This window comes from Oryctolagus cuniculus, chromosome 9, assembly GCF_964237555.1.
Source record: "Oryctolagus cuniculus chromosome 9, mOryCun1.1, whole genome shotgun sequence".
NCBI lineage: Eukaryota > Metazoa > Chordata > Mammalia > Lagomorpha > Leporidae > Oryctolagus > Oryctolagus cuniculus.
Genome location: NC_091440.1, coordinates 60,190,817 through 60,215,411, shown reverse-complemented (window position 1 = coordinate 60,215,411; position 24,595 = coordinate 60,190,817). Strand labels below are relative to the sequence as shown.

General features: G+C 42.2%; 2 protein-coding genes and 1 long non-coding RNA gene across 16 annotated transcripts in view; 2 read left to right on the top strand and 1 right to left on the bottom strand.

Annotated features, from left to right (window-relative positions):
* Positions 1-18,650, top strand: part of ELF1 (E74 like ETS transcription factor 1) — a 114,102-nt gene extending 95,452 nt beyond the window's left edge. For 6 of the 11 annotated variants that reach the window (XM_017343508.3, XM_017343507.3, XM_017343509.3 and 3 more), the window contains 4 exons: positions 7,955-8,074; positions 9,093-9,285; positions 10,810-11,259; positions 16,656-18,650. In XM_017343508.3, coding sequence (XP_017198997.2) covers positions 7,955-8,074; positions 9,093-9,285; positions 10,810-11,259; positions 16,656-17,259 — 1,367 coding nt within the window. In that variant the 3' untranslated portion in view covers positions 17,260-18,650. The remainder of the gene's footprint in view (positions 1-7,954; positions 8,075-9,092; positions 9,286-10,809; positions 11,260-16,655) is intronic. The other 5 variants (XM_070048741.1, XM_070048739.1, XM_008260026.4 and 2 more) reach the window with 1 other exon arrangement.
* LOC138843787 (uncharacterized) lies at positions 13-21,744 on the bottom strand. 3 transcript variants are annotated; one of them, XR_011378775.1, is made up of 3 exons: positions 21,609-21,744; positions 4,148-4,288; positions 13-783 (listed from the first exon to the last, which is right to left on the bottom strand). It is a non-coding gene; the product is annotated as an uncharacterized lncRNA (long non-coding RNA). The 3 variants fall into 3 exon arrangements; XR_011378774.1 differs by having other exon boundaries at positions 13-4,288; XR_011378776.1 differs by lacking the exons at positions 13-783; positions 4,148-4,288 and adding an exon at positions 18,323-19,314 and having other exon boundaries at positions 21,609-21,735.
* SUGT1 (SGT1 homolog, MIS12 kinetochore complex assembly cochaperone) overlaps positions 21,428-24,595 on the top strand; it is a 55,582-nt gene continuing 52,414 nt past the window's right edge. The window contains exons 1-3 of one of the 2 annotated variants that reach the window (XM_008260023.4): positions 21,428-21,445; positions 22,187-22,349; positions 22,450-22,510. In XM_008260023.4, coding sequence (XP_008258245.1) covers positions 22,312-22,349; positions 22,450-22,510 — 99 coding nt within the window. In that variant the 5' untranslated portion in view covers positions 21,428-21,445; positions 22,187-22,311. Of the gene's footprint in view, positions 21,446-22,056; positions 22,350-22,449; positions 22,511-24,595 lie in introns of those variants that run through there. The other variant, XM_002712973.5, reaches the window with a different exon arrangement.

Sequence of the window (24,595 nt, the reverse complement as noted above, 5' to 3'; positions counted from 1 at the left end):
TTTATCTGTTTAGGGCATACAGTCAAACCTTGATGTTGTAATCTAATATCATATTTTTTCAAGGATCAGTTTTTTAAGATTTATTTTATTCATTTGAATGGCAAAGTTAGAGAGGGAGAGAGAGATCTTTCATTCCCTGCTTTACTCCCCAAAAGGTTACAACGGCCAGGGCTGGGCCAGACTAAAGGCAGGAGCCAGGAGCTTCTTCTGGGTCTCCCACGGGTATGCAGGGGCTCAAGCACTTGGGCCATCTTCTGCTGCTTTCTCTGCTTATCAGGGAGCTTGATCAGAAGTGGAGCAGCTGGGATTGGGACCAGCACCCATTTGGGATGCAGGCATCACAGGTGGTGGGTTTACCCACTATGCCACAATGCCAACCCCATTAAGGATCAATTCTACACCAGTTAAAATGTATTTAAGAAAAAAATTGAGGGTACAACACATACATTAAGAGGCAGTTTTTCATATTAGAGTCATTCTTTTAAAATGCTTATTTTCAGCTACTTGAAAGGCAGAGCAACAGAGTGAGAAAAAGAGATCTTCCATTCACTGGTTCACTACCCAAGTACCCACAAAGGCAGGGCTGGGCAGGCCAAAGCCAGGAGTCAATAACTCCATCCAGGTCTTCTATATGGGTAGCAGGGGCCCATGTACTTCAGCTGTCTTCTGCTGCTTCCCAGGATGTATTGGCTGGAAACAAAGTAGCTGTGACCTGAACGGGCGCTCCCATATGGGATGTTGAAGGCATCTGAAGTGTAGACTTCACCCACTGCACCACAACACCTACAAAGAATGATTTTATCTATTTGAAATATTTGGTATATCTCACAGGAAACAAGTTAAAAAACAAAAACAAAAACAAAAACAAAAAAAACAAAAAAAACAAACAAAAAAAAACTAGGCCCAGAAAGAACTTAGGGGTAAGGGCAGATGAGCTCCCTCCCAAAAGGCATAGTTTGAAAGTCACCAGTCTGTGCCAGTGATTCTAATGGAAGATTTCAATGAATTAAAAGTTAACAGGTAGGAAATTGAAGAGGAAAATGTTGCAGTGTGTTGCCTGGGAATTTTTAAGTTTCCACAAATTTTCATTGTATTGATGATTCTGTTCCTGCTTGTTTGATATTTTGAGTTTAGTCCTTGTTCATTACAGCACCAACCACCAGTAACCTAAGTTTACATGAAAGTAAGAGAAATTCCAAGAGTCAAAAATGAAGAAGAAAGTGAAAATAGTGTGAGCCGACCTTGCAGCAGCTCTGAAGGGTTGAGAAGGATTTGCTAACAAATTGTTGCCCATGAAGAGGCAAAAGTGGAGGTCTTAGACTTATTTAAGATGGTTTATTGGGTAGAGATCACAGCATCTAACTGGAACCCTTGAAGTACTATAATTTCAAGGGTGAAAAATTCTACCAGTTGACACAGACAGATGTACTGGAAGTTTGTATTTCTCAGCAAGGGTTCTGAGTAGAGAAACTAATTCTTCCTTTGAGAATTCAGTAATCCTAGACTTCAACATTTGAGGAATTCCTAGCCAAGAAATTAGCATAAGAATAGTCCAAGGGTAATAATGACTTTGGTGCAACAGGTACAAGCTTTTGGTTTTTTTTTTTGTTGTTGTTGGACAGGCAGAGTGGACAGTGAGAGAAGGAGAGGGAGACAGAGAGAAAGGTCGAGAAAGGTCTTCCTTTTCTGTTGGTTCAACCCCCAGTGGCCGCTGTGACTGGCGCGCTGTGGCTGGTGCACCACGCTAATCCGAAAGCAGGAGCCAGGTGCTTCTCCTGGTCTCCCATGTGGGTGCAGGGCCCAAGCACTTGGGCCATCCTCCACTGCCTTCCCGGGCCAGAGAGCTGGACTGGAAGAGGGGCAACCGGGACAGAATCCGGTGCCCTGAACAGGACTAGAATCCTGGGTGCTGGCGCCGCAGGCAGAGGATTAGCCTGTTGAGCCGCGGCACTGGCCATGGTACAAGCTCTTGTAAAACTACGCTGGTGATTTATATATTCACCTAGGCTGCATGGAGTTTCCTCAGATAAAGTGCTATTGAAGGTTTCACAGAATAAATGAGGATACTTCCTGACTGAGAAGCAGCAGACATAGAAAACCCTAGGATTAGCTCTCTAAGAATTGAATAGAATTATGTGTTAGAAACTGAATGTAATTACAGTTTTTAAAGCAAAAGAATAAAAACATGGTCAAAGAGTAAGATTATTAAAAAAGACTGGGGGAACTTCCTTTCTTGGTAAGGATGTAATAACAGAACATGGATTTATCTTCTTACCTGAAACTACTAAGAACTCAGACAAAATATATGAAACAATGATATTAAAGAAATTAGACATCAGTCAACAGAGGCCAGCAATCCCTAAGAGACCAGAAACAAATGAGTTGAGCCCTACAGTTGCCTCATTTTACTCCATGAAGAAAACAATTTTGGGGAAAAATTTTGTCAGTTTCATAAAAATTTTTAATGTATAAATAGCATATGACCCAGCCATTCTGCTGTTAAATATTTACCCAAAAGAAATGAAACCATATGTTCATGGAAAAACATGTACACAAATAATCTTAGCAACATTATTTGCAATTACCTCAAACTGGAAATAATCTAAATGCCCATCAGCTGCTGATTGAGTAAATGTGTGGTATATTGGTAGAATAAAATACTACTCAGTAGCAATAAAATGGAACATACTATATAAAAGACTAACATCCTTTTTAATTGTGACATTGTTACGATAAAGAACGGCATCTCATATGGTCAGTGTTTTGTGTCCCAACTACTCTACTTCCCATCCAGCTCTCTGCTAATGGCCTGGGAAAGTAGTGGAAGATGGTCCCAGTGCTTGGGCCTCTGCACTGACATGGGAGACCTGGAAGAAGCTCCTGGCTCCTGCCTTCAGATCAGCTGGGAGTGAACCAGCTAATGGAAGACCTCTCTGTCTCTCCCTCTCTCTGTAACTCTGCCTCTCAAATAAATAATCTGAGAGAGAGAGAGAGAGAGGGAAAGAAGAGAAGAGAACTTACAGAAATGAAAAATGAAATGGAAAAAATAATACATGGGTTGAACAGCAGATTAGTCACTGTTTAAGAATTAATGAAGTCGGGGCCGGTGTTATGGCAGGTAAAGCTGCTGCCTGCAGAGCCGGCATCCTATATAAGCGCTTTGATTGGCTCAGCTCCAGCTTGGCTCAGCTTCAGCCATTGCGGCCATCTGGGTAGTGAACCAGTGGAGGCAGGACTCGATCCCAGGCACTTTGGTATAGGATGTGGGTATCCCAAGTGGTGACCTAACTCACTGCACCTCAATACCAGCTCCCTCTATTTTCTAAAGATTTACTAACTTATTTGAAAGGCAGAGTGAGGAGAAAAGAGATATTTTATCTGCTGGTTCATTCCCCAAGTGACTGATAACCTGGGTTGGGCTAGGCTGAAACCAGGAGCCCAAAATTCCACTTAGGTCTACCATATAGGCATCAAGGACCCAAGCACTTGGGCCATCATCTATCACCTTTTTAGGCACATTAGCAGGAAGCTGGATCAGAAGTGGGTTAGGTGGGACTCAAATTGGCACTCTGATATGGGTTGTAGGCATACCAAGAGGCAGCTTAATCCACTATGCCATAACACCCTTCCTCCCATTTAAAAAAAAATGTTTGCCAAGCTTAGGATACATCCGAGGAATGTCTTTTGACCTTTTTTTCTTTTCTCCTTACCCTCATTTACTCAAATGACTTCAAATATGTTTTCCTGTTCTGTTTTAGAGAATGGATTTTAACCAAGCTTGTGATTTTCAGCTCTAGATGTCTGTGTTTTAACCCAGAATTTACACTTCTGGTCCAGTCCATAAAATCAGCTTCAAGAATGTTTGGATAGGAAGCAGTAAATTAGAGAATGAAGTCTGTTCAAATTGCACTGTCATCTCAACTAAACACAGGCAACAGTACTACAAAGCCATGGTTCCAGATAACTGGCAAAAGATTACAAAACAAGGCTTCAAAAATAGTTAATTGACTCAGACTAAGGCTATTGGGTAGGCTTATTTAGTGATGGATAACCATTATGCTTGCATTCTGTATTAGTCAGTTTTATGTTTTTACAATAAAACACCTGAGAGAACTGAATTTATAGAGAAAAGGTTTATGTAGCTCACAGGTTCAGAAGCTCAGAGTCCAACATCTCGTGGTGGTGATGGAGGCATTCATTTGGCTTCTGATGAATGCAGTGAATGGCGATATAGTGGGGGAGAGCACTTGTTAGAGCCAGTGATTACATCTTGACCAGGGGTGGGGAGCTGGAAAGAGAGAAAGACACCAAGGCCCCACAGCCTCGTTGAAGGCATACTCCAGTAGCCTAAGGACTTCTCACTAGGCCTCATCTCCTAAAAGTTCCACTACTTCCCCCAGCACCACTTTGGGGACCAAGCCTTTAATACATAGGTCTTTAGGGAACCTTTAGCATCCAAACCATAACATTGGGAATTGAAAAAGATATAGAAAAATGAGATGTTTAAAAATACACAATAAAGGTCCAGCGCCATGGCATAGTGGGCTAAGCCTCCACCTGCGGCACCAGAATCCCATATTGGGGTTGGCTCAAGTCCTGGCTGTTCCTCTTCTGATCCAGCTCTCTGCTATGGCCCAGGAAAGAAGTACAAGATGGCCCAAGTGCTTGGGCCCCCCCCACACACGTGGGAGACTGGGAAGAAGCTCCTAGCTCCTGGCTTTGGATTGGCTCAGCTCTAGAGGCCATTGGGGCCATCTAGGGAGTGAACCAGTGGATGGCAGATCTTTCTCTCTGTCTCTCCTTCTCTCTCTAAGTCTACCTCTCAAATAAATAAAATCTTTAAAAAAATACCCAAGAACGTAAAAGTTACGTAGCTTACCAAGATTATATCTCACATATTTTCTATACCTGTAGAACTTAGGGGAGTTTCTGATATTTAAGAACTAACTGTATGCAGAAGTGTATTTAATCAAAAGGCTAAAAATCCATTTATTGTACTATAACAAGCTTATTTGAGAAGTCTTGAAAAACGTTCACGGAAAGTTCCTGTTAGGAAAATACTGCATGGATTTCAGAATTTTTTGCACCAAAGGAAACTTGAAATAATTTGTTACAATGTGTCTGAACAATATCTACTTTGAGGTACTAAGAAAGGTAAGACATCTGTTTGAAGAGACCGCTGTTAATGAGCAATGTGTATTCTGCTAGTATTGAAGCAGGAACAAACATTAAATTTATGGTAAGCGTGGAAGGGAGAATGGTGAAATCATCCATCTTTATGAGGCCTTTATAAGGAGAAAATCTTAAAGAAATTTATAAATTGGTAATTCATTAAAAAGGATGAAGAAAATCTCAAAAGAAATTATAAATTGATAACTCATTATTAAAAAAGTATGAGGGGTTGATGCTGTGGCACAGTGGGTAAAGCTGCCGCCTTCAGTGCCAGCATCCCATATGGGCGCTGGTTCGAATCCCAGCTGTTCCACTTCCAGTCCATCTCTCTGCTATGGCCTGGGAAAGCAGTAGAAGATGGTCCAAGTCCTTGGGTCCCTGTACCCGCATGGGAGACCCGGAGGAAGCTCCTGGCTCCTGGCTTCGGATCGGCACAGCTCCAACCATTGCGGCCGCTTGGGGAGTGAACCAGCAGATAGAAGACTCTCTCTCTCTAACTGTGCCTTTCAAATAAATAATTTATTTTAAAAAACAAGGATGATATGAAGTTGAAGTTGTGAAGCTCAAAACTGCAGACCATCCATGTCAATTTGTGAGGAAAAAATTAACCTTGTTCATACCCTAATTGAAGAGGACTGGTGATTAACAGCAGAAATGATAGCCACCATGATGGGATTCTCAATTGGCCTGGCTTATTATACACCTCTGACAGATTAGAACAGACTTTCTGCTGCATGGTACCAAAAGTTGTGCCCAGAGGAGCCACAGATAAGAACAGAGCTTTCAATAGAAATTTTCATTGCGTGGCATCAAGATACTGACGCATTTCTTCAAAGAACTGTAACAGATGAAACATGGCTTTACCACTGTGAACCGGAACACAAAGCGCAATCAGAGCAGTCGCTACCATGGTGGAGGTTGCCCAGTCAAAGAAAGGCAGCTGGCCAAGAGCAAATGTCATGGCAACAGTTTTATGGGATGCTCTGAGCAAAAATCTGCTTACAGACTTTGTGGGGGAGTCAGACATTACCATCTGCTTATTCTGAGAGTTGGTTTTGTAGAGAAAGCTGAAGCTTTAGCAGAAAAGTATCTGGGAAAGCTTTCCCCTGAGGTTTTCTCACCGCCAGGACAGTGTTCATGGCCATTGCTCTGAATAAACAGGGGACATAATTTTTTGATCATTTCAATGGAGAACAACATCTGAGACATCTACATTCCTGATCTGGCTTCTTCTGACTTTTTGTTTACTAATTGTAAATCTTCAGTTATGGGGCTGGTGTTGGGACATAACACTGGCATCCAGTATGGGTGGCAGTTCAAGTCCTGGCTGTTCTACTTCAGATCTGGCTCCCTGCTAATCTGCCTGGGAAAGCAGAGGAAGATGGCCCAAGTGCTTGGATCCCTGCCACTCACATGTGAGATCCAGAGGCAGCTCCTGGCTCCTGGCCATGGCCTGGTCCAGCCCTGGCCATTGTGGCCATTTGAGGAGTGAATCAAGGGATGGAAAATCTATCTATCCCTCTCTGACTCTGTAATTCACTCTGTAATCTACTATGCTTTCAAATAATAAATACATCTTTTTGGAAAATTAGAAATCTTCAGTTAATAATGTGAAAAAGACTTCATTGATACAAATTAAGTTCCCAGCACTTTCTGGTATAATTGCTTATAAAGTGTTTTCAGTTTGCTGGAGCTTGTGTTGAAAAATAAAGTTTGTATTTTTTATTTTTATTTTTAAATTCCATTTTCCATTCATTTTTTTGAAGTCTTCTCATATAACTAGTAGGCAGACTTACGTCCTCATTTTATAAATAGCAGGAGTGTTCTCCAGAATGTTAAGAAAGCACTGTCAGTATGGTTACCTCAGAAATAAGTTAAAGGACCAGCATTGTGGCATAGTGTATTAAGATGCTACCTGTGGCCGGCGCCGCGGCTCACTAGGCTAATCCTCCACCTGCGGTGCCAGCACACCAGGTTCTAGTCCAGGTCAGGGTGCCAGATTCTGTCCCGGTTGCCCCTCTTCCAGGCCAGCTCTCTGCTATGGCCCAGGAGTGCAGTGGAGGATGGCCAAGGTCCTTGGGCCCTGTACCCGCATGGGAGACCAGGAGAGACACCTGGCTCCTGGCTTCAGATCAGTGCGATGAGCCGGCCGCAGCGTGCCAGCCGCGGCGGCCATTGGAGGGTGAACCAATGGCAAAAAAAAAGGAAGACCTTTCTCTCTGTCTCTCTCTCTCACTGTCCAAAAAAAAAAAAAAAAAAAAAAGCTACCTGCAACACTGGCAATCCCATATGACCATTGGTTCGAGTCCTGGCTGCTGCACTTGTGATCCAGCTCCCCGCTAATGGCCTAGGAAAAGCAGTGGAAGATGGCCCAAGTGCTTGGGCCTGTACACCTATGTGGGAGATCCAGAAGAGTCTCCTGGCTCCTGGTTTCAGCCTGGCCTGGCCCCAGCTTTTGTAGCCATCTGGGCTGTTGTAGCCATCTGGGGAGTGAACCAGCAGTTGGGAGATCTTTCTTCTGTCTCTCCCTCTCACTGTGTGACTCTTTTAAACAAATAAATGCAACTTTAAAAAAAAGTATAGTTAACTTCATTTTTATAGGTGAGCTAAAATATTTCTTATATAAGAGGGTTTGTGAGCTGACCTACGTGGTGTTAGTTTTTTATTGGAATTATTTTTCTGTCAGCAAACAGCATTATGAGACCTGTATATAAATCATTTGACAGTTAAATTTTTGGACAAGTTATAAAATAGTTAAATGGTCCAATCTCTTTCACTTTAGAGGCCAAATACTTATGCACAGCTGTTCTGATTTCAGGGAGGAAAACTAAACCACAACGACCAGATTCCCCAACCACTACACCAAATATATCTGTGAAGAAGAAAAACAAAGATGGGAAGGGTAAGTACGACCATAATCCCCAACACTTTGCAAGTCAAATGGTGTTCATATTGCTGTATAGTATTTTCATATTGTTAAGTGGAAACCACCTGCTTTCTTGGTATAGTACATTAAAATGGAACTTATTGCTGCCACCTGCTTCTAAGATATGATTGTCAGTGCCTGCTAATAAAGTAAGTCAAGAAATCTATTTCAGTAATTTTCATTTACCCTTCAAAATAATTCATTTTTTGATTTATTAATGGGCTCTTGGACAAATTCAGCCAGATTAGATTTTCAGTTCATAGATTTTTTTTTTTTTTCTTTTTTGAAAGGCAGAAAGACAGAGTGCTCCCATCTGCTGTTTATTCCCCTAATGCCCCCAACAGCAGGGACTGGGCCAAGGCTGAAGCTAGGAGGTCGGAATACAGTCCACATGTCCCATGTGAGTGGCGGGAACCCAGTTGTTTGAACTGTCATCTCCTGCCTCTCAGGGTACACATTACCAGAAAACTGGAGGGTGGGCACCGAACCCAGGCTCTCCAATATGCAGTGCAAGTATCTTAGCTGCTAGGCCAAATGCCTGCCTTTCACTGAGACTTTATTATGTTATCTTGAAGTTCTAGGATTTTTATAACTGTTGCTCAAATACAAATAAAACTGTTCTGGCTGATATGCTGGCTCTACTATAAGGAAGAGAACTATTGAAAGGTTCTGTAAATCTCTTTCATGTTTCCTCTTTGTGATAGCTCTTAAAGATGCAGAAAAAATTACCTCAGAGTGCTTTCTTCCTGAATTATCACAAACTTAAATGATAAGATAGCTCTGTCTGGACATGTTATGTGGTAATAAAAAAAAAAGATCATTGTTAAGATCTTAGACTCTAAAAATGATAACTATTATATCACCAGAATTAACTGAGTTATGTAATATTTTTGTATAAATATAGATGGATTTATTATAAGATTATCAATTCTGTTTTATTGTGCTCTTTTAAATGAGAATTTGGTCATTTCAATAGAAATTATTTTTATTTTAGGAAACACAATTTATCTTTGGGAGTTTTTACTGGCCCTGCTCCAGGACAAAGCTACCTGTCCTAAATACATTAAATGGACCCAAAGAGAAAAAGGCATTTTTAAATTGGTAGATTCTAAGGCAGTATCCAGGTTGTGGGGGAAGCACAAAAACAAACCTGATATGAATTATGAGACCATGGGAAGAGCACTCAGGTATGTGAAGTTTTTCTAGTTTATCATGTTAAGAATGTCATTTCATAAATACTGAAAAAAAATGGATAACTTTTTAAACAGTAAAAAATTAAGCAAATGGTGAATTTATTTATTGAACTGCCAAAATTGAAATATTATTGAAATTAGTATGCATTTAAATTGAAATGTTATTTTTTTAAAGACCTGGAGTTATTTTTTATTTTTATGGTTGATTTATTTATTTGAAAAGCAGACTTACAGAGAGAGGGAGAGACAGGGAGAGATATCGTCCATTGGCTGGTTCACTCCCCAAATGGCTGCAATGGCCAAGACTGGGCCAGGCCGAAGCTTAGAACCTGGAACTCCATCCTGGTCTCCCACATAGGCGGCAGGGGGCCAACCACTCTAGCCATCTTTTACTGCTTTACCAGGCACATTAGTAGGGAGCTTGATCAGGAGTGGAGCAACTGGGATTCAAATTGGCACCCAAATAGGATGCCAGTGTCACAGGTGTCAGCTTTATCCACTGTGCCACAAAGCCTGTCCTTGAAATCATACTCTTTTTTTTTTTTTAAGAGTTATTTTTATTTGAAAAGCAGAGTTACGGAGAGAAAGGGGGAGAGACACAAAGAGAGATCTTCCTTCTGCTGGTTTGCTCCCCAGATGGCTGAAACAGCCAGGGCTAGGCCAGACTGAAGCCAGGAGGCAGGAGCCAGGAGCTTCTTGCAGATCTCCCACATGGGTGCAGGGGCCCAAGCACTTGGGCCATCTTCCACTACTTTCCCCAGGTCATTAGCAGAGAGCTGTATTCGAAGCCATATGAGATGTCAGCGTTGTGTATGTTGCGGCTTTATATATCATGTCTCAGTGCCTGCCTCAAAGGCTCATGTGTTTTGACCCATTAAATTCAGCATGAAGTACAAATGGTGGTAATGCAAGAACTTAAAAGGAGGATATATATTTAAGTGAATCTGAGATGTGATATTTATTAATAGTGGAATAAGTTAAAGCTTTAAGAGTAATGATGGTTATAAAGTGTTTGTAATTCGGCAGTCTTAAACTAGTTCTAGTTTTTTAACTTTTTAGATTCTTGTTTCATTAAAATCAGTGATTAAATTTGGATCACTTCATTATTTACTCCTATACAAAAAACTGAATCAAATTTAACAGATAGGAATGTTACAGGAAGCTATGGAGGTGATACAATTTCTTGAAGTTTGTAGGAGGTTTTATTATTATTTTTTTTTAATCTTAGCAAGTTAGTAGAAGAGTAGAGGAAGGAAGAAAAGTGAAGGGCTAGAATAATCCATATACTACAGTTTCCTAATTAAAATTGCTTTTAGATTTAGTTGGCAATTTAGATTTAGTTGTAAGGACTTTATTCTGTACATAAATGTATGGATATCTTATATAAAATAACTTCCTCATTTACAGGTCTTACTTGACTCCAACTTTATAAAGTTTTGTTATGATTAGTAAAATTTGATATTGTTGAGTATTATTTGTTTTATTAAAAATATTTATGATATTATCTGCTTTGAATAGGTACTATTACCAAAGGGGTATTCTGGCAAAAGTGGAAGGCCAGCGCTTGGTGTATCAGTTTAAAGAAATGCCGAAAGATCTTATCTATATAGATGATGAGGATCCAAGTTCCAGCATAGAGGCTTCAGATCCTTCACTGTCTTCAACAACCACTTCAAGTCGGAATCAAGCAAGCCGATCAAGAGTATCTTCAAGTCCAGGGGTAAAAGGAGGAGCCACTACAGTTCTAAAACCTGGGAATTCTAAAGCTACAAAACCCAAAGATTCCACGGAAGTTGCACAGCCGTCAGAAGTTTTGAGGACAGTGCAGCCCTCACAGTCTCCATATCCCACCCAGCTCTTCCGGACTGTTCACGTAGTACAGCCAGTACAAGCTGTCTCAGAAGGAGAAGGCACCATAACCAGTAGCATGCAGGATGAAACATTAAATTCTTCTGTTCAGAGTATTAGGTGAGAAGACAAAAGCTACAAATACATATCACTGTATAATGATGTTTCTAATCAAAGCAGTAAGTGGGTGAAACAGGCAGGCATTGTGATGTAGTGTGTTAAGCTACCACTTGGGACACCTGTGTCCATACTGGAGTGCCTAGTTTTGAGTCCTGGCAACTCTTGGGCTTCCCTCCAATTATCTTCCTGCTAATGCACCTGCAAGGCAGTGAATGCTAGCCCAAGCCCTTGGGGTCCTGTTACTCCTACGGATGATCCAGATGGAGTTCATATCTGCTGGCTTCAGCTTGGCCTATCTCTGGCTGTTGCAGGCATTTGGGGAGTGAACCAACAGATGAAAACTTTGTCACTCTGCCCTTTACCAAACAAACAAAAATTCTGAAAAATTTCTGATGAATTATAAATTACCAAAATCATAGCAGTTGATTACAAGCAGCTTCAGAGATTTTTTAAAAGTAGCTAACTGGGGCTGGCGCTGTGGTGTAGCAGGTAAAGCAGCTGCCTACAGTGCTGGCATCCCATATGAGCACCGGTTCAAGTCCTGGCTGCTCCACTTCCGGTCCAGCTCTCTGCTATGGCCTGGGAAGGCAGTACAGGATGGCCCAAGTCCTTGGGCCCCTGCACCCACGTGGGAGACCCGGAGGAAGCTCCTGGCTTCGGATTGGCACAGCTCCGGCTGTTGTGGCCATCTGGGCAGTGAAAACAGTGGATGGAAGACTTTTCTCTCTCTCTGCCTCTCCTTCTCTGTGTAGCTCTGACTTTCAAATAAATAAATAAATCTTTTAAAAAAAATAGCTAACCATAATGTAACCTATGTTATATAAAATAACCAGACACAACTGATGAGTTAATCATTAAGAAAAATAATTTAAAATTTCTGTAGATGGAAAAGGCTTCACGTTTTATTTCTTTTTCACATTTTTATCCCTGAATTTTTTTTATTAAAATTACTTTCAAGAATTTATTAGTATATTTACAGCATAGCTATTTTAACTAAGTCTACATATTTTTTGATATGGCAGTCTAGCACAAGGAAAGGACATCTTTTTTTAATTTGAACAAAGCCATTGAAGTCTTAGTGGTAGTAATGAGCAATATGGAAAATTTTCAAGTACATTATTGCTTGTACCACACCTCAGAGAAGGAAAGAGACAGATGAGAGTTGTGTGTATGAAAGAGTTGTATCTACCCATAATTTACGGTTATAAGAGTAAACATCTGTTTTTAGCTCAAGTTCTTCAGGACGTACATTTTAACGGGCAGACACATAAGCTCTGCATTCAGATGGCTTCTTATTTTTTTTACCAACCTTTTTTTTTTCCTATGTAAAGTGGAGATAGTATATGTATAGGATTGCAAGGCTGTACATGTTTATAGATGCAGTCTGTGCTAACTGTATGCCAAGTACTGTTTTGTCTGTATGTACGTGAATGTAAACTTTTGGCATGGGAATCCCTTAGAGCTTTTTAATTTAAAAATGATGTTTTTGAGGCTGTGAAAATGGTGATTATTCTGATTTGATCATTATACAGTAGGTATGCATATTGAATTATCATACTGTGCTCCACAAATATATACAAATCCTATGTACCACTAGACATGTTTTTCTTTTTTTTTTGTTTGTTTGTTTGTTTGACAGGCAGAGTGGACAGTGAGGGAGAGAGACAGAGAGAAAGGTCTTCCTTTGCCGTTGGTTCACCCTCCAATGGCTGCCGTGGCCGGCACACCGCGCTGATCTGAAGCTAGGAGCCAGGTGTCTCTCCTGGTCTCCCATGCAGGTGCAGGGCCTAAGGACTTGGGCCATCCTCCACTGCACTCCCGGGCCATAGCAGAGAGCTGGCCTGGAAGAGGGGCAACCGGGACAGAATCCGGCACCCCGACCAGGACTAGAACCCGGTGTACCAGCGCCGCAGGTAGAGGATTAGCCTATTGAGCCGCGGCGCTGGCTGACATGTTTTTCAAAGCATGGTTTCTTTTTTCTTTTTTCTTTCTTTCCTTTTTTTTTTTTTTTTTACAGGCAGAGTGGACAGTGAGAGAGAGAGAGACAGAGAGAAAGGTCTTCCTTTGCCGTTGGTTCACCCTCCAATGGCTGGCGCGGCCGGTGCGCTGTGGCTGGCGCACCGCACTGATCCAAAGGCAGGAATCAGGTGCTTCTCCTGGTCTCCCATGGGGTGCAGGGCCCAAGCACTTGGGCCATCCTCCACTGCACTCCTGAGCCATAGCAGAGAGCTGGCCTGGAAGAGGGGCAACCGGGACAGAATCCGGTGCCCCGACTGGGACTAGAACCTGGTGTGCCAGCGCCGCTAGGCGAGGGATTAGCTTATTGAGCCGCAGCCCCAGCTCAAAGCATGGTTTCTAACTCTAGGGTTGGGCATCATACCCAAACTCATATTCTACCCAAGTTACCATGATTCATATGGGCAGTATGAAAGGGGGGGCACAGAGTATTTTGAAGAATTTCCTGGGGGCTGGCGCTTTGGCTCAGCAGGTTAAAGCTGTGGCCTGCAGCATGGCATCCCATATGGACACATGTTTGAGTCCTAGCTGCTCCACGTCCAATCCAGCTCCCTGCTAATGCGCCTGGGAGGGTGGTTGGGCTCCTGAACCCATGTGGTAGATGAGGAAGCAGCTCCTGACTCCTGGCTTTGGCCTGGTGCAGCCCCAGTTGTTGTAGCCATTTGGGGAGTAAACCAGTAGATGGAAGACCTCTCTCTGTGTCTCTCCCTCTCACTGTCTGTAATTCTGCCTTCAAATAAATAAATAAATAAATAAATCTTAAAAGAAAAAAAAAAAAACCAAGAAGCTCCTGTATTCCAAAGTAATTCTGTTTACTACCAACTCATTCCTGCTTGCTCAATAACATGACTAATCTGGACCTTTATTTCTATTACCCTGCCCACCTATTAAATCTGTTACCTTAGATTCTCTTCTACCTCTGTCGTTTGAGAGAGGTGTTAGTATACAGCTGTTGGCTGATGCTCACAATGGTCACTTGGGTGGCATCTGAATTTGGGAGTCAGTGTCCTACTTGCATGGTATGATTTAGTTATCCTGTGCCTTCCCACATCCTTTGAGTTGCTCTGGGTCTTCATCTTTCCACCTAGCCCATCTTCTCCAGAATTTTATTTCCTCATATGTGTCAGACCATGTAACTGTAATTTGGTAAAATATAGCTTTAGTAATAATGATCAGTGGGTTTATGGGGACAAATCCAGTTGCTAGCCATCTGAAGTAGTAATCAAGTGCCTTTCATAAAATAACTTCACAGAGTTCAGAGAAACAATTGAAATTCAGATGCTGAGTTTTTGTTTGTTTGTTTGTTTTTAAGATTTTATTTGAGAGGTAGAGTTATAGACAGAAGGAGAGAGAGAGAGAGAGAGGTCTTCCATCTGCTGGTTCACCCCCCAGATGGCCACAATGGCTGGAATTGGGCCTATCTGAGCTGATCCAAAGCCAGAAGCCAGGAGCTTCTTCGGGGTCTCCCGTGTGGGCGCAGGGACAAAAGCACTTGGACCATCTTCCACTGCTTTGCCAGGCTATAAGCAGAGAGCTGTACTGGAAGAGGGGCAGCCAGGACACACACTGGTGCCCTTATAGGATGCTGGCACCACAAGCAGAGGCCTAGCCCACCACTCCACAGCACTAGTCCCCAGATGCTGAGTTTTCAGCTGTTTGTTTTAAACATTGTTGTGGCTGGACTAGTCCCCAGATGCTGAGTTTTCAGCTGTTTGTTTTAAACATTGTTGTGGCTGGCACTGTGGCATAGCAAGTTAAGCTGCCATTTTAGCACTAGCATCCCATATGGGCACCAGTTCCAGTGCTGGCTGCTCCATTTTCAATCTAGCTTTATGCTAATGTGCCTGGGAAAGCAGCAGAAGATGGCCCAATTGCTGAGGCCCCTGCACTCAACGTGGAAGACCCCAGTGAAGCTCCTGGCTTTGGCCTGGCCTAGCTCTGGCTGCTGCAGCCATTTAGGTAGTGAACCAATGGATGGAAGATCTCCCTCCCTCTCATTCTGATTTTCAAATAAATATTTTTTAAAAATTTATTTTAAGATTTATTTATTTGAAAAGCAAAGTGAGAACGCTAACTTCCATCCGCTGGTTTACTCCCCAAATGTTTGCAATGGCCAGGGCTAGACCAGGCTAAACCCAGGAGCTTAGAGCTCCAGCTTGTTCATCCATATGGGTAGTAGGGGTCCACGTACTTGGGCCATCTGCTTCTGCTTTCCCAATCACATTAACAGGGAGCTGGATCAGAAGCAGAGCAGCTGGGACTCCATCTGATGCATGATATGGGATATTGCTGTTGCAAGAGGTGGCTTAATGCACTGCATGATAATACTGGCCACTGTTTTATATTAACAGTGGTTATGTCTATAAATTTAACAACTGTAAGGTTTTTTTAAAAAAGATTTTCTTGAAAGGCAGAGAGAGGGGGATACAGAAAAAGATACTCTGTTTGCTGGTTTATTCCTTTAATGACCTGAACAACTGGGCCTGGTCCAGGCTGAAGCCAGGAGCCTGGAGTTTCATTTAGGTCTCCCACATGGGTGTCAGGGACCCAAGACTTGAGTCATCCTCTACCACTTCCCCAGGCACATTAGCAGGTAGCTGGATTGGAAGCAAAGCAGCTGGGAATCAAATGGTGCCTGGTATGGGATGTCAGCATTGCAGGCAGCCGGTTTGCCCACTGTACCACAATGCCAGCACCACAGCTGAGAGCCTTTTAGATTGACTCACATCATTTTTGTGCCTTTTTTCTTCAAAAATGGGATTAACAACTTTACAAACTGAATTTTTACATTAAAGCATTTGATATCAAATTGTAGCCTTGACTAAGATTTGTGAAAATTATTTGAACCTATAAATCTGCTAGAACATACTTCGATTTGTTTTAGCCAAAGCTTGGCCTTTTTTGCCAGCCTAAGAACCTTTATGAGTTAATTAATCTTGACTTGCTTTATGTAAATATGATACAAATTGTGGAACATTAAAATTTTTTTACCCTTAATATTAAAATAAAAGTGAATTACACAGATTTGCTTTAAATTTCCTAATTTACTTTCAGGCAGCCATTCATAACCTTGATAAACATTTTGATATCTTCCCTTACCAACAAAATTTGTACCCCATTTGTGTTAATGGGGTATCATGCATAGACTTTTTTTCATAGAACTCACCTGATGGTGTTAATGGCCTGAGAGTTTTATGGATATCTGTGTATATACAGTGTTTAATACAGTCTAGCACAATGGTGGTTATGCTGTGTTGCAAAGAGGAAAGGTGGCAGTAGAGCTGTATAATTCATATTGTCAGAATAACTTACCAAGTATTCAAGTTTTAGATGATACGGAATGTACTAATTGTCTCACTTTTATTTCACAATCACAATAGGACAATACAGGCTCCAACACAAGTTCCAGTAGTTGTTTCTCCTGGGAATCAACAGCTGCATACGGTAACACTCCAGACAGTGCCACTCACAACGGTTATTGCCAGCACAGATCCATCAGCAGGTGCTGGATCTCAGAAGTTTATTTTACAAGCCATTCCATCATCACAGCCCATGACAGTACTGAAAGAAAATGTCATGCTACAGTCACAGAAGTCAGGCTCTCCTCCTTCAATTGTGTTTAGCCCTGCCCACGTCCAGCAGGTTCTCACTAGCAATGTTCAGTCCATTTGCAATGGAACCGTCAGTATGGCTTCATCTCCATCCTTCAGTGCTACTACACCTGTAGTGACCTTTTCTCCTCGAAGTTCACAACTGGTTGCTCATCCACCTGGCACTGTAATCACTTCAGTGATAAAAGCTCAAGAAACAAAAACTCTTAATCAAGAAGTAGACAGAAAAGAGGCTGAAGATCATTTGAAAGAAGACACTGAGAAAACTGAACAACAGCCACAGCCTTATGTGATGGTGGTATCCAGTTCCAATGGATTTACCTCTCAGGTAGCTATGAAACAAAATGAACTACTGGAACCCAACTCTTTTTAATGAATATGCCAAAGGAATTATTGGTAGTTGGTTTTTAATTCAACTCATTATCAGCTGTATGCAAACAATCTGATTGATTCTAAGATAAATGCTACAGAGGTTCTTAATTTTGTAACTGTTAAAAAAATTGAGTTAATTTTGACTTTGTTAGATGAGGGAGGAAAACCCAAGTGTTTCTCTTTGTTCTCCGAATGTTTCAGGATTCAGTTGTGAAGGAACAGACATTTTATACTATGAAGACATTCTTTTGAGATTTTTTTTCAGTTATAAGTATTTTTAAAGTTTCTTTTCTAATTTTACATTGTATTAGGTTTTCTGATTCTTTTGTAAATATAGTGCTTATGTGTAAGGCAAAAGGAAATTTATATAGGAATTATTTTCATTCCACTTAAGTCTTGACTCTTTGAAATGCCAGAAACCTATTTTATGCTTTGTTAAAATTATGATGCCATTTAGATTTTTAGTTAGCTACACTGTATATTGAGCTATGAATACCTAAAATAACATTAAAAATTGAAGTGTGCCCAGGATATGGCTGTGAGCCTGTTTTAAAATCAGGACAGTGTAAATGCATCAGCCTAAGAATGGCTTTCCCACTAACTAGCTGTGCAACACTGGGCAGCCACTTGATTTTTTGAGGCTTTTGATTGTCTCATAAAAGGAAGCACTGGACTAAACCAAATGATCTCCAATTTCCCTTCTAGTTCTAAACTTTATGATTCTAACACCTACTTTTTAAAGTTATGTCCACCAAAACATTATCAGGTTATTTCCTAATATAAATATAACTAAAATATTACAGAAAAATAAGCTGTCCTGCAAAATTCATTCTATTATTATGAGTAAGATCTTCCATAACTTCTTCCTAATTACTTTAACTCTTTAGGCCACTATGCATTGTGGTCCAATAGGAAACATGTTGCTGAGTGCTGAATGACATACTGCTAATTTGAGAGTCAAGGCTTTCTTAAGGGCCAATAAAGCAACTTGAGCCTTGTGCTAAACTGGCTGAGTAGCCAGTTGTTATAAAAGCACAATTGCTTTATATTTTGGATCATTTTTACTGGGGGTGAATGGGGAAGGGAAACTGCATACAAAGGTAACATACGTATATATCCAAGTTTCTGGAATTAAATTTTTTAATTGCTTTTTCAGCTGTAAATAATGTACATTTCATGTCACAGGAAAAATTTTTTCTGCAAATTTTCTAGTATAGCAAAGAAAAATTTTTGTAGATGAAAAATCATTGTTTGTTTAGAGGTCTAATGTTATATGTTTCATATTACAGAGTGAATTTGTATGTAAACAAAAATTTAAATTTTGGAATCCTCTAAACGTTTTTTGTATCCTTAATTGGTTTATTATTAAATAAATCATGTAGAAATTCTTAATATTTTTGTTTTAAAGTAAATGTTTCTTAAGTGTACAGAGACTGTTGCTAGTATTTACAGTGTCACTGTTTATATAACAAAAGCTATTAGACTTGCAGATCGTCATCCTCTCACTTTCTATTTTACTAAGACACATGGGCACTTACTGAACATTACACCATGTATTATTATTTTCTTCATCCATTTTTCTTCTGCTGTAACAGAATACCACAGACTAATTTATAAAGAAAAGAAACTTACTTGCTCATAGTTCTGAAGGCCAGGAAGTTCCATATCCAGACACCAGTAGGTTCTGGAGAGTTTTATAATTTTTACTACAATATGGTGCCTTGAACATCACATTTGACAGTAAAACTGCCATAAGAGTTTAGCAGGGGAAATGAGAATCTTCTCAATAAAAGGCCTGAATCAACTGGACGTCTAAACTGAGGGTTGGGGGTGAGGATGAACCTTTATCCCTAACTCTTACCTTTCAGAAAAATTAATTTGAGATAGATTGTAGTCTTAAATGTGAAATGTAAAACAATAAAGCTTCTAGAAGAAATAGTGTTTTGAACATCAAAAAGTTTTGTAGAAATGGAATTAAAAGATAAGTTTATTTTGGAGCAAAAAGATTTTGAAATCCATGCATCTGAAGGTTCTTTAAACAGTTCATGGAATACTCCTGTGAAAAAACAATGCATGAATTTTTAAAAAAAGTAAATTTCCACCAAAATATGCATATATTTTACGTTTCATTTTTCCTTGAATATTTTTAAGTACCCTTGTATATTACACAAAAAACATTGATCGTCCATAAAAGACTGATAAGTTGAGGCCGGCGCCGTGGCTCAATAGGCTAATCCTCCACCTTGCGGCGCCGGCACACCGGGTTCTAGTCCCGGTTGGGGCGCCGGATTCTGTCCCGGTTGCCCCTCTTCCAGGCCAGCTCTCTGCTATGGCCAGGGAGTGCAGTGGAGGATGGCCCAAGTGCTTGGGCCCTGCACCCCATGGGAGACCAGGAAAAGCACCTGGATCCTGGCTCCTGCCATCGGATCAGCGCGGTGCGCCGGCTGCAGCGGCGGCCATTGGAGGGTGAACCAACGGCAAAAGGAAGACCTTTCTCTCTCTGTCTCTCTCACTGTCCACTCTGCCTGTCAAAAATAAAAAAAAATAAAAAAAAAAAGACTGATAAGTTGGACATTAAAACATATTAACACAGACAATGACAGGCAACTGGGAGAAGATATCTGCAATAAACATCTGACAACTCTTGGCCATATAAAAAAATACTGTAAGCTGAAAACTAACAACCTGAACAGTTCTCATCTTTTCAGCTTTAGTCTTTTCAGGTATGAGTCCTAGTATCTGCAAAGAACTCTTAGAAGTACTTTAAACTTATTATATCCAAAGAAAACTCTATGTCCAAATGAAATGCTCCATCTTCCTTCACAAATCTGCTTCTCCTTTTGTAACAGTATCTTTCACCAGTTACCCAAACTATAAACTTGGCTTTTCAAAGAGTTTTTTTTAAAAGATGTATTTATTTATTTATTACAGAGAGGCAGAGAGAGAGATTTTCTATCTGCTGGTTCACTCCCCAAATGGCCACAACAGCTGGAGCTGTGCCAATGTGAGGCCAGGAAACTATAGAGTTTCTTCTGGCTTTCCCACATGGGTGCAGGGGCCCAAGCACTTTGGCCATCTTCTACTGCTTTCCCAGGCCACAGCAGAGAGGTGGAGAAGCCAGGACTCGAACCAGTGCCCACAGGGTATACTGGCACTGCAGGTGGCGGATTTACCCACTCTGCCACAGCACTGGCCCCCAAAGAGCTTTTAAAAGACAGGAAGATGGAAGGAGACAGGGCTCCCACCTGCAGTTCACTCCCCAAATGGCTTTAAGGTCTAACATAGCGTCAAAGCTGGGCCTGGAGAACTTAATCCACGTCTCAGTGGGTAGCAGGAACCAAAGCACTGCATGCATCACGGGCTGCCTCCCGGAGTCTGCATTAGTCAGTAGGAATCTGGAGACAGGACCCCGACCCATTATGGAACGCAGATACTCAGCCCATGGGGATTCAGGACTCTTAAGTCAGCATCTCAACTATAGGCCAAAATATCAGGCCCCTGCAATCCTTTCCGTTGACCAGGAAGCCCAGAATTTTACTTCAGATATCCTGTAACGGGACCCTCCTCTCCATCCCTAAAATGTCACCACCTATCTCAGATTTATTTATTTGACCCATGTTTCAAGTTACCTCCCAACAACTTTCCTCTTTAATCTTCCACGATGAGAGTGATAACACCTAAAACATGCAAATCTGGCGGAATTCCCTTTCGTAATTAAAAATCTTAACAACACTCAAGCAGTTGAGTATACCGCAAGCAGCCCTTTATGACCTAGCACTTAACCTACCTCTCCAGCCCTATGGTTTTTTTTTTTTAACGTGAATTTAAGCTCTAGAAACTTGGGAGCTCACTAGGTTTTCAAACACATCCTATTTTCTGTCTGAATTGCCTTTCCACATCGTTCATCAACTAATCGGAGGCACGGCTCGAGTATGACATCTTTCAGGAAGCCATCTCCACATCTCATATTCAGTTAAGTGCTCCCTCTTAGACGCATCAGATTTAGTGTAAGCTCCTTGAGGACATTAACATCTTTAAATCCTGGGGATTGGTGCGAGTTTAGATAGAGCACTGACACTAAAGCTCAGTTCTGTATCTTGACTGACAGAGCCACTCACTTTCAGCCCTTCCTGCTCCTCCTGGACACCCACCCGTCCCGTGGAGCTCGATGGAAACTTCAGGAACAAGTCTGCATACGTCAAAGTGTGGGTCGCGGGGGCTGGGGGTAATGGCGCTGCTGTCTATGGGAGCAAACAGCAGAAGCCACACAAGTTCAGGTCACTTTCCCTTCAGTGGCTTGTAGGAAAGGTCCCCGCCCACCTCCCGCCCGCCTTGGTCTGGGAAACTCACTAGAAAGCAAGCCTGCGCTGTGGGGCTCTAGGGAATGTACACTGGCAAACTGGCATCAGTGCATCTACCCGGGAACCAGAAGCTTCTCTTCCCTCTAGGCCCTGTAAGGGCTGTACGACTTCCGGCGAGTCCCGGCGCGTTAGCGTCTCATCGCAACGATCGCGGGAATCAAAGCAACATCCGGGACTTTGCTCCCGGAAACGATCGCGCAAGCCTCGAATGACGTTAAGGGTCACGAAAGGCTTGGTTGCCTAAGGCAGCCATTATGAGAGTGTAGCTTACTATGACTTGTTCACGGGCAGCAAAAGCCTCCCTCCCAACTCCAATCGGCACACATTCCTGAGGGGCAACAGTACGTCATAAAATGGTTTTGACCTAGTGCTCCTGAAGACTGTTGGAGCGCATGCGCAACGCACGCGATGGACGAGACGGCGGACTGGACAATTGAGGCCTCCGTAGGCAGGGCTGTGAGGGGCGGGACTGTGAGAGCTGGTCACGGGACCGCGGGTCAGGCCCGCAGAATGGGTCCTCCACCTTCCCAGCCAGCCCTGCGCTGCTTGTCGCCTCCCCTCCCCTAGCTGCACGCTGCGTGGCTGCTCGTTGGCTACTTAGGACGGAAGCTCGGTTGGTGTTTCTCCAGAAGTTTCCCCCTTGGGCGGCGGCGGAGCGGTAGCCGCGGTAGCAGCAGCAACGACTATCAGGGATGGCGGCGGCTGCAGGAGGACCTGCAGCAGCCCAGAGGTGCGTGGCGTTTCGTTTTATTTTTTTTTTCCTCCCTTTACTATGTATTTAATATCCTTGCCTTGGTTAGTGAGCCCTGCTTAAGTCGTTCTTTTCCTAGCAGGGTTGCCCAGACCTTCCCAGATGCGGTGATCGACGAGGACCCCCAGGCGGCGTTAGAGGTGAGGGATCCCGTTTCTGCCTTCTCCGTTCTCCTGAGGGGAATGGGACTGCGTCGGGTTCTGGCTGACCCCGCCTCTTCCTAGCGCTACCTTCCCGGGATCGGGGCTGCTGCTTTTACTGTGTCTCAGCCCCTTGTGTTGGGATCCTTGGTCCCACAGTGGACCCCTCGCATCCCTGTTCTTGCCCTTCGCGCTCCCAGACGCCCCCATTCCCACAGCTTCTTCCGAACACAACCTGTGTTTTACTTCGTGGGAGCAAGAGAAGTGAAATCTGGACTTGGTATTAGTTGATTTAGTTTCCTATTTGATACTCATCCTTGCTGTTCTGTACCGGGCCCTATGGTAAGGGTCCGTGAACGGAACAAAAACCTTTAACTCGTGCCCTTGAAACTTTCCAGATGTCTTATCACTGTTGATTATTCACTCGTTTGTTGATTCATCAAAAAATTTTTTTAGAGTTGGTTGTGTGCAAGGCACGGATTGCTATGGGTTAAAGTCTTACCTTATGTATTTAAGAAAGCACGTTGTGTTTTTGTGCAGTTGGAAGAGGCGTTATATAGCTGAAAAGGGATATGAAAGAGTGGGAGTTAATAATAGAGAGAACCTGAGCTGAGGTGCCATGGGTCACAAAATTTAGCCGGGACGTTTCTTTTAAGCACAGGAGAGGAAATTGTTACATTGTTACTCTTGAACATAACAATTTGAGGCTAGAGAATCGTTTTCCCAACTGTGACTTCTAAAAGAACTTTGCCGCTAAGTACCAGAGTCTTTCCCCGGAGTTGAAACTTGACCCAGACCTGAAGCATCAAAGGAATGAGCTTGGAAGCTCTAGGGGAAGGAACGTTCTAGGCAGAAAGAAGAGCCTGTGATAGGAATAAGTTGGTCTATTCCAGGAGGCAAATAGACCAATCTGATTATAGTGGGATGAAAGAAGAAGAGGTAAGGTGGGACTGGAAACCAGGGCCAGATCAGGCAATGGTTTTTTTTTTTTTTGCATCCACGATAGTAATAATGTTACTGGAAGCTTGGAGAATTTTTTTTCCCATAATTTCTTATGTTAGCTTATTTTCTGAATATACATTTGTGATAGTCCTGTTAGGCCCATTGCTTTCTTTACAAATCCAGGCTATATAAAAGTTGCCTTTAAAAGATACAGGCCGGCGCCGCGGCTCACTAGGCTAATCCTCCGCCTTGCGGCGCCGGCACACCGGGTTCTAGTCCTGGTCGGGGTGCCGGATTCTGTCCCGGTTGCTCCTCTTCCAGTCCAGCTCTCTGCTATGGCCTGGGAGTGCTGTGGAGGATGGCCCAAGTGCTTGGGCCCTGCACCCTCATGAGAGACCAGGAGAAGCTCCTGGCTTCGGATCAGTGCCGTGCGCTGGCCGCAGTGGCCATTGGAGGGTGAACCAACGGCAAAGGAAGACCTTTCTGTCTGTCTCTCTCACTGTCCACTCTGCCTGTCAAAAAAAAAAATAATAATTACATAATGAATTCCATTGTCACATTACATCTTTCTTTAGCTTTTAAAGTTTTTGTTGATGTATGATATCTGTAGATAACAGGTCTTAATAACTTGATGAATTTTTACATGTATACACTACCTAGATCAAGAGAGAGAACCTCTCCATCCATAGAGCTCCTTCCCTCACTCTCCAGTTGACTCCTTGTCAGACTTCCATCACCATCAGTTAGTTTTACTTGTTCTTGCATTCATAAACAGAATCCTACAGTAGGTGCTTTGTTGAATGTAGGTCCTTCCCTTTTGATTTGGTCACTGTGTGAATACATATCCATTTTGTGTGAAGCGGTAGTTCTTTTTTCATTGCTGTGTACATAGCATAATTTATCCTAGAAATAAATGTATAGGTCATTTCTAGTTACTAATATGAATTAAGCCACTATGAATACTCATGTGAGGATACGGATTTTGGTGAATATTAGCATTTCCTTCTCTCGATTGTATATACCTGAGAGTAGAATGGTATAGGGTAAGATTTATTTATTTTTTTAAAAATTTATTTTATTTATTTGAAAGAGTTACAGAGAAGTAGAGCCAGAAAGAGAGATAGGTCTTCCATCTACTGGTTC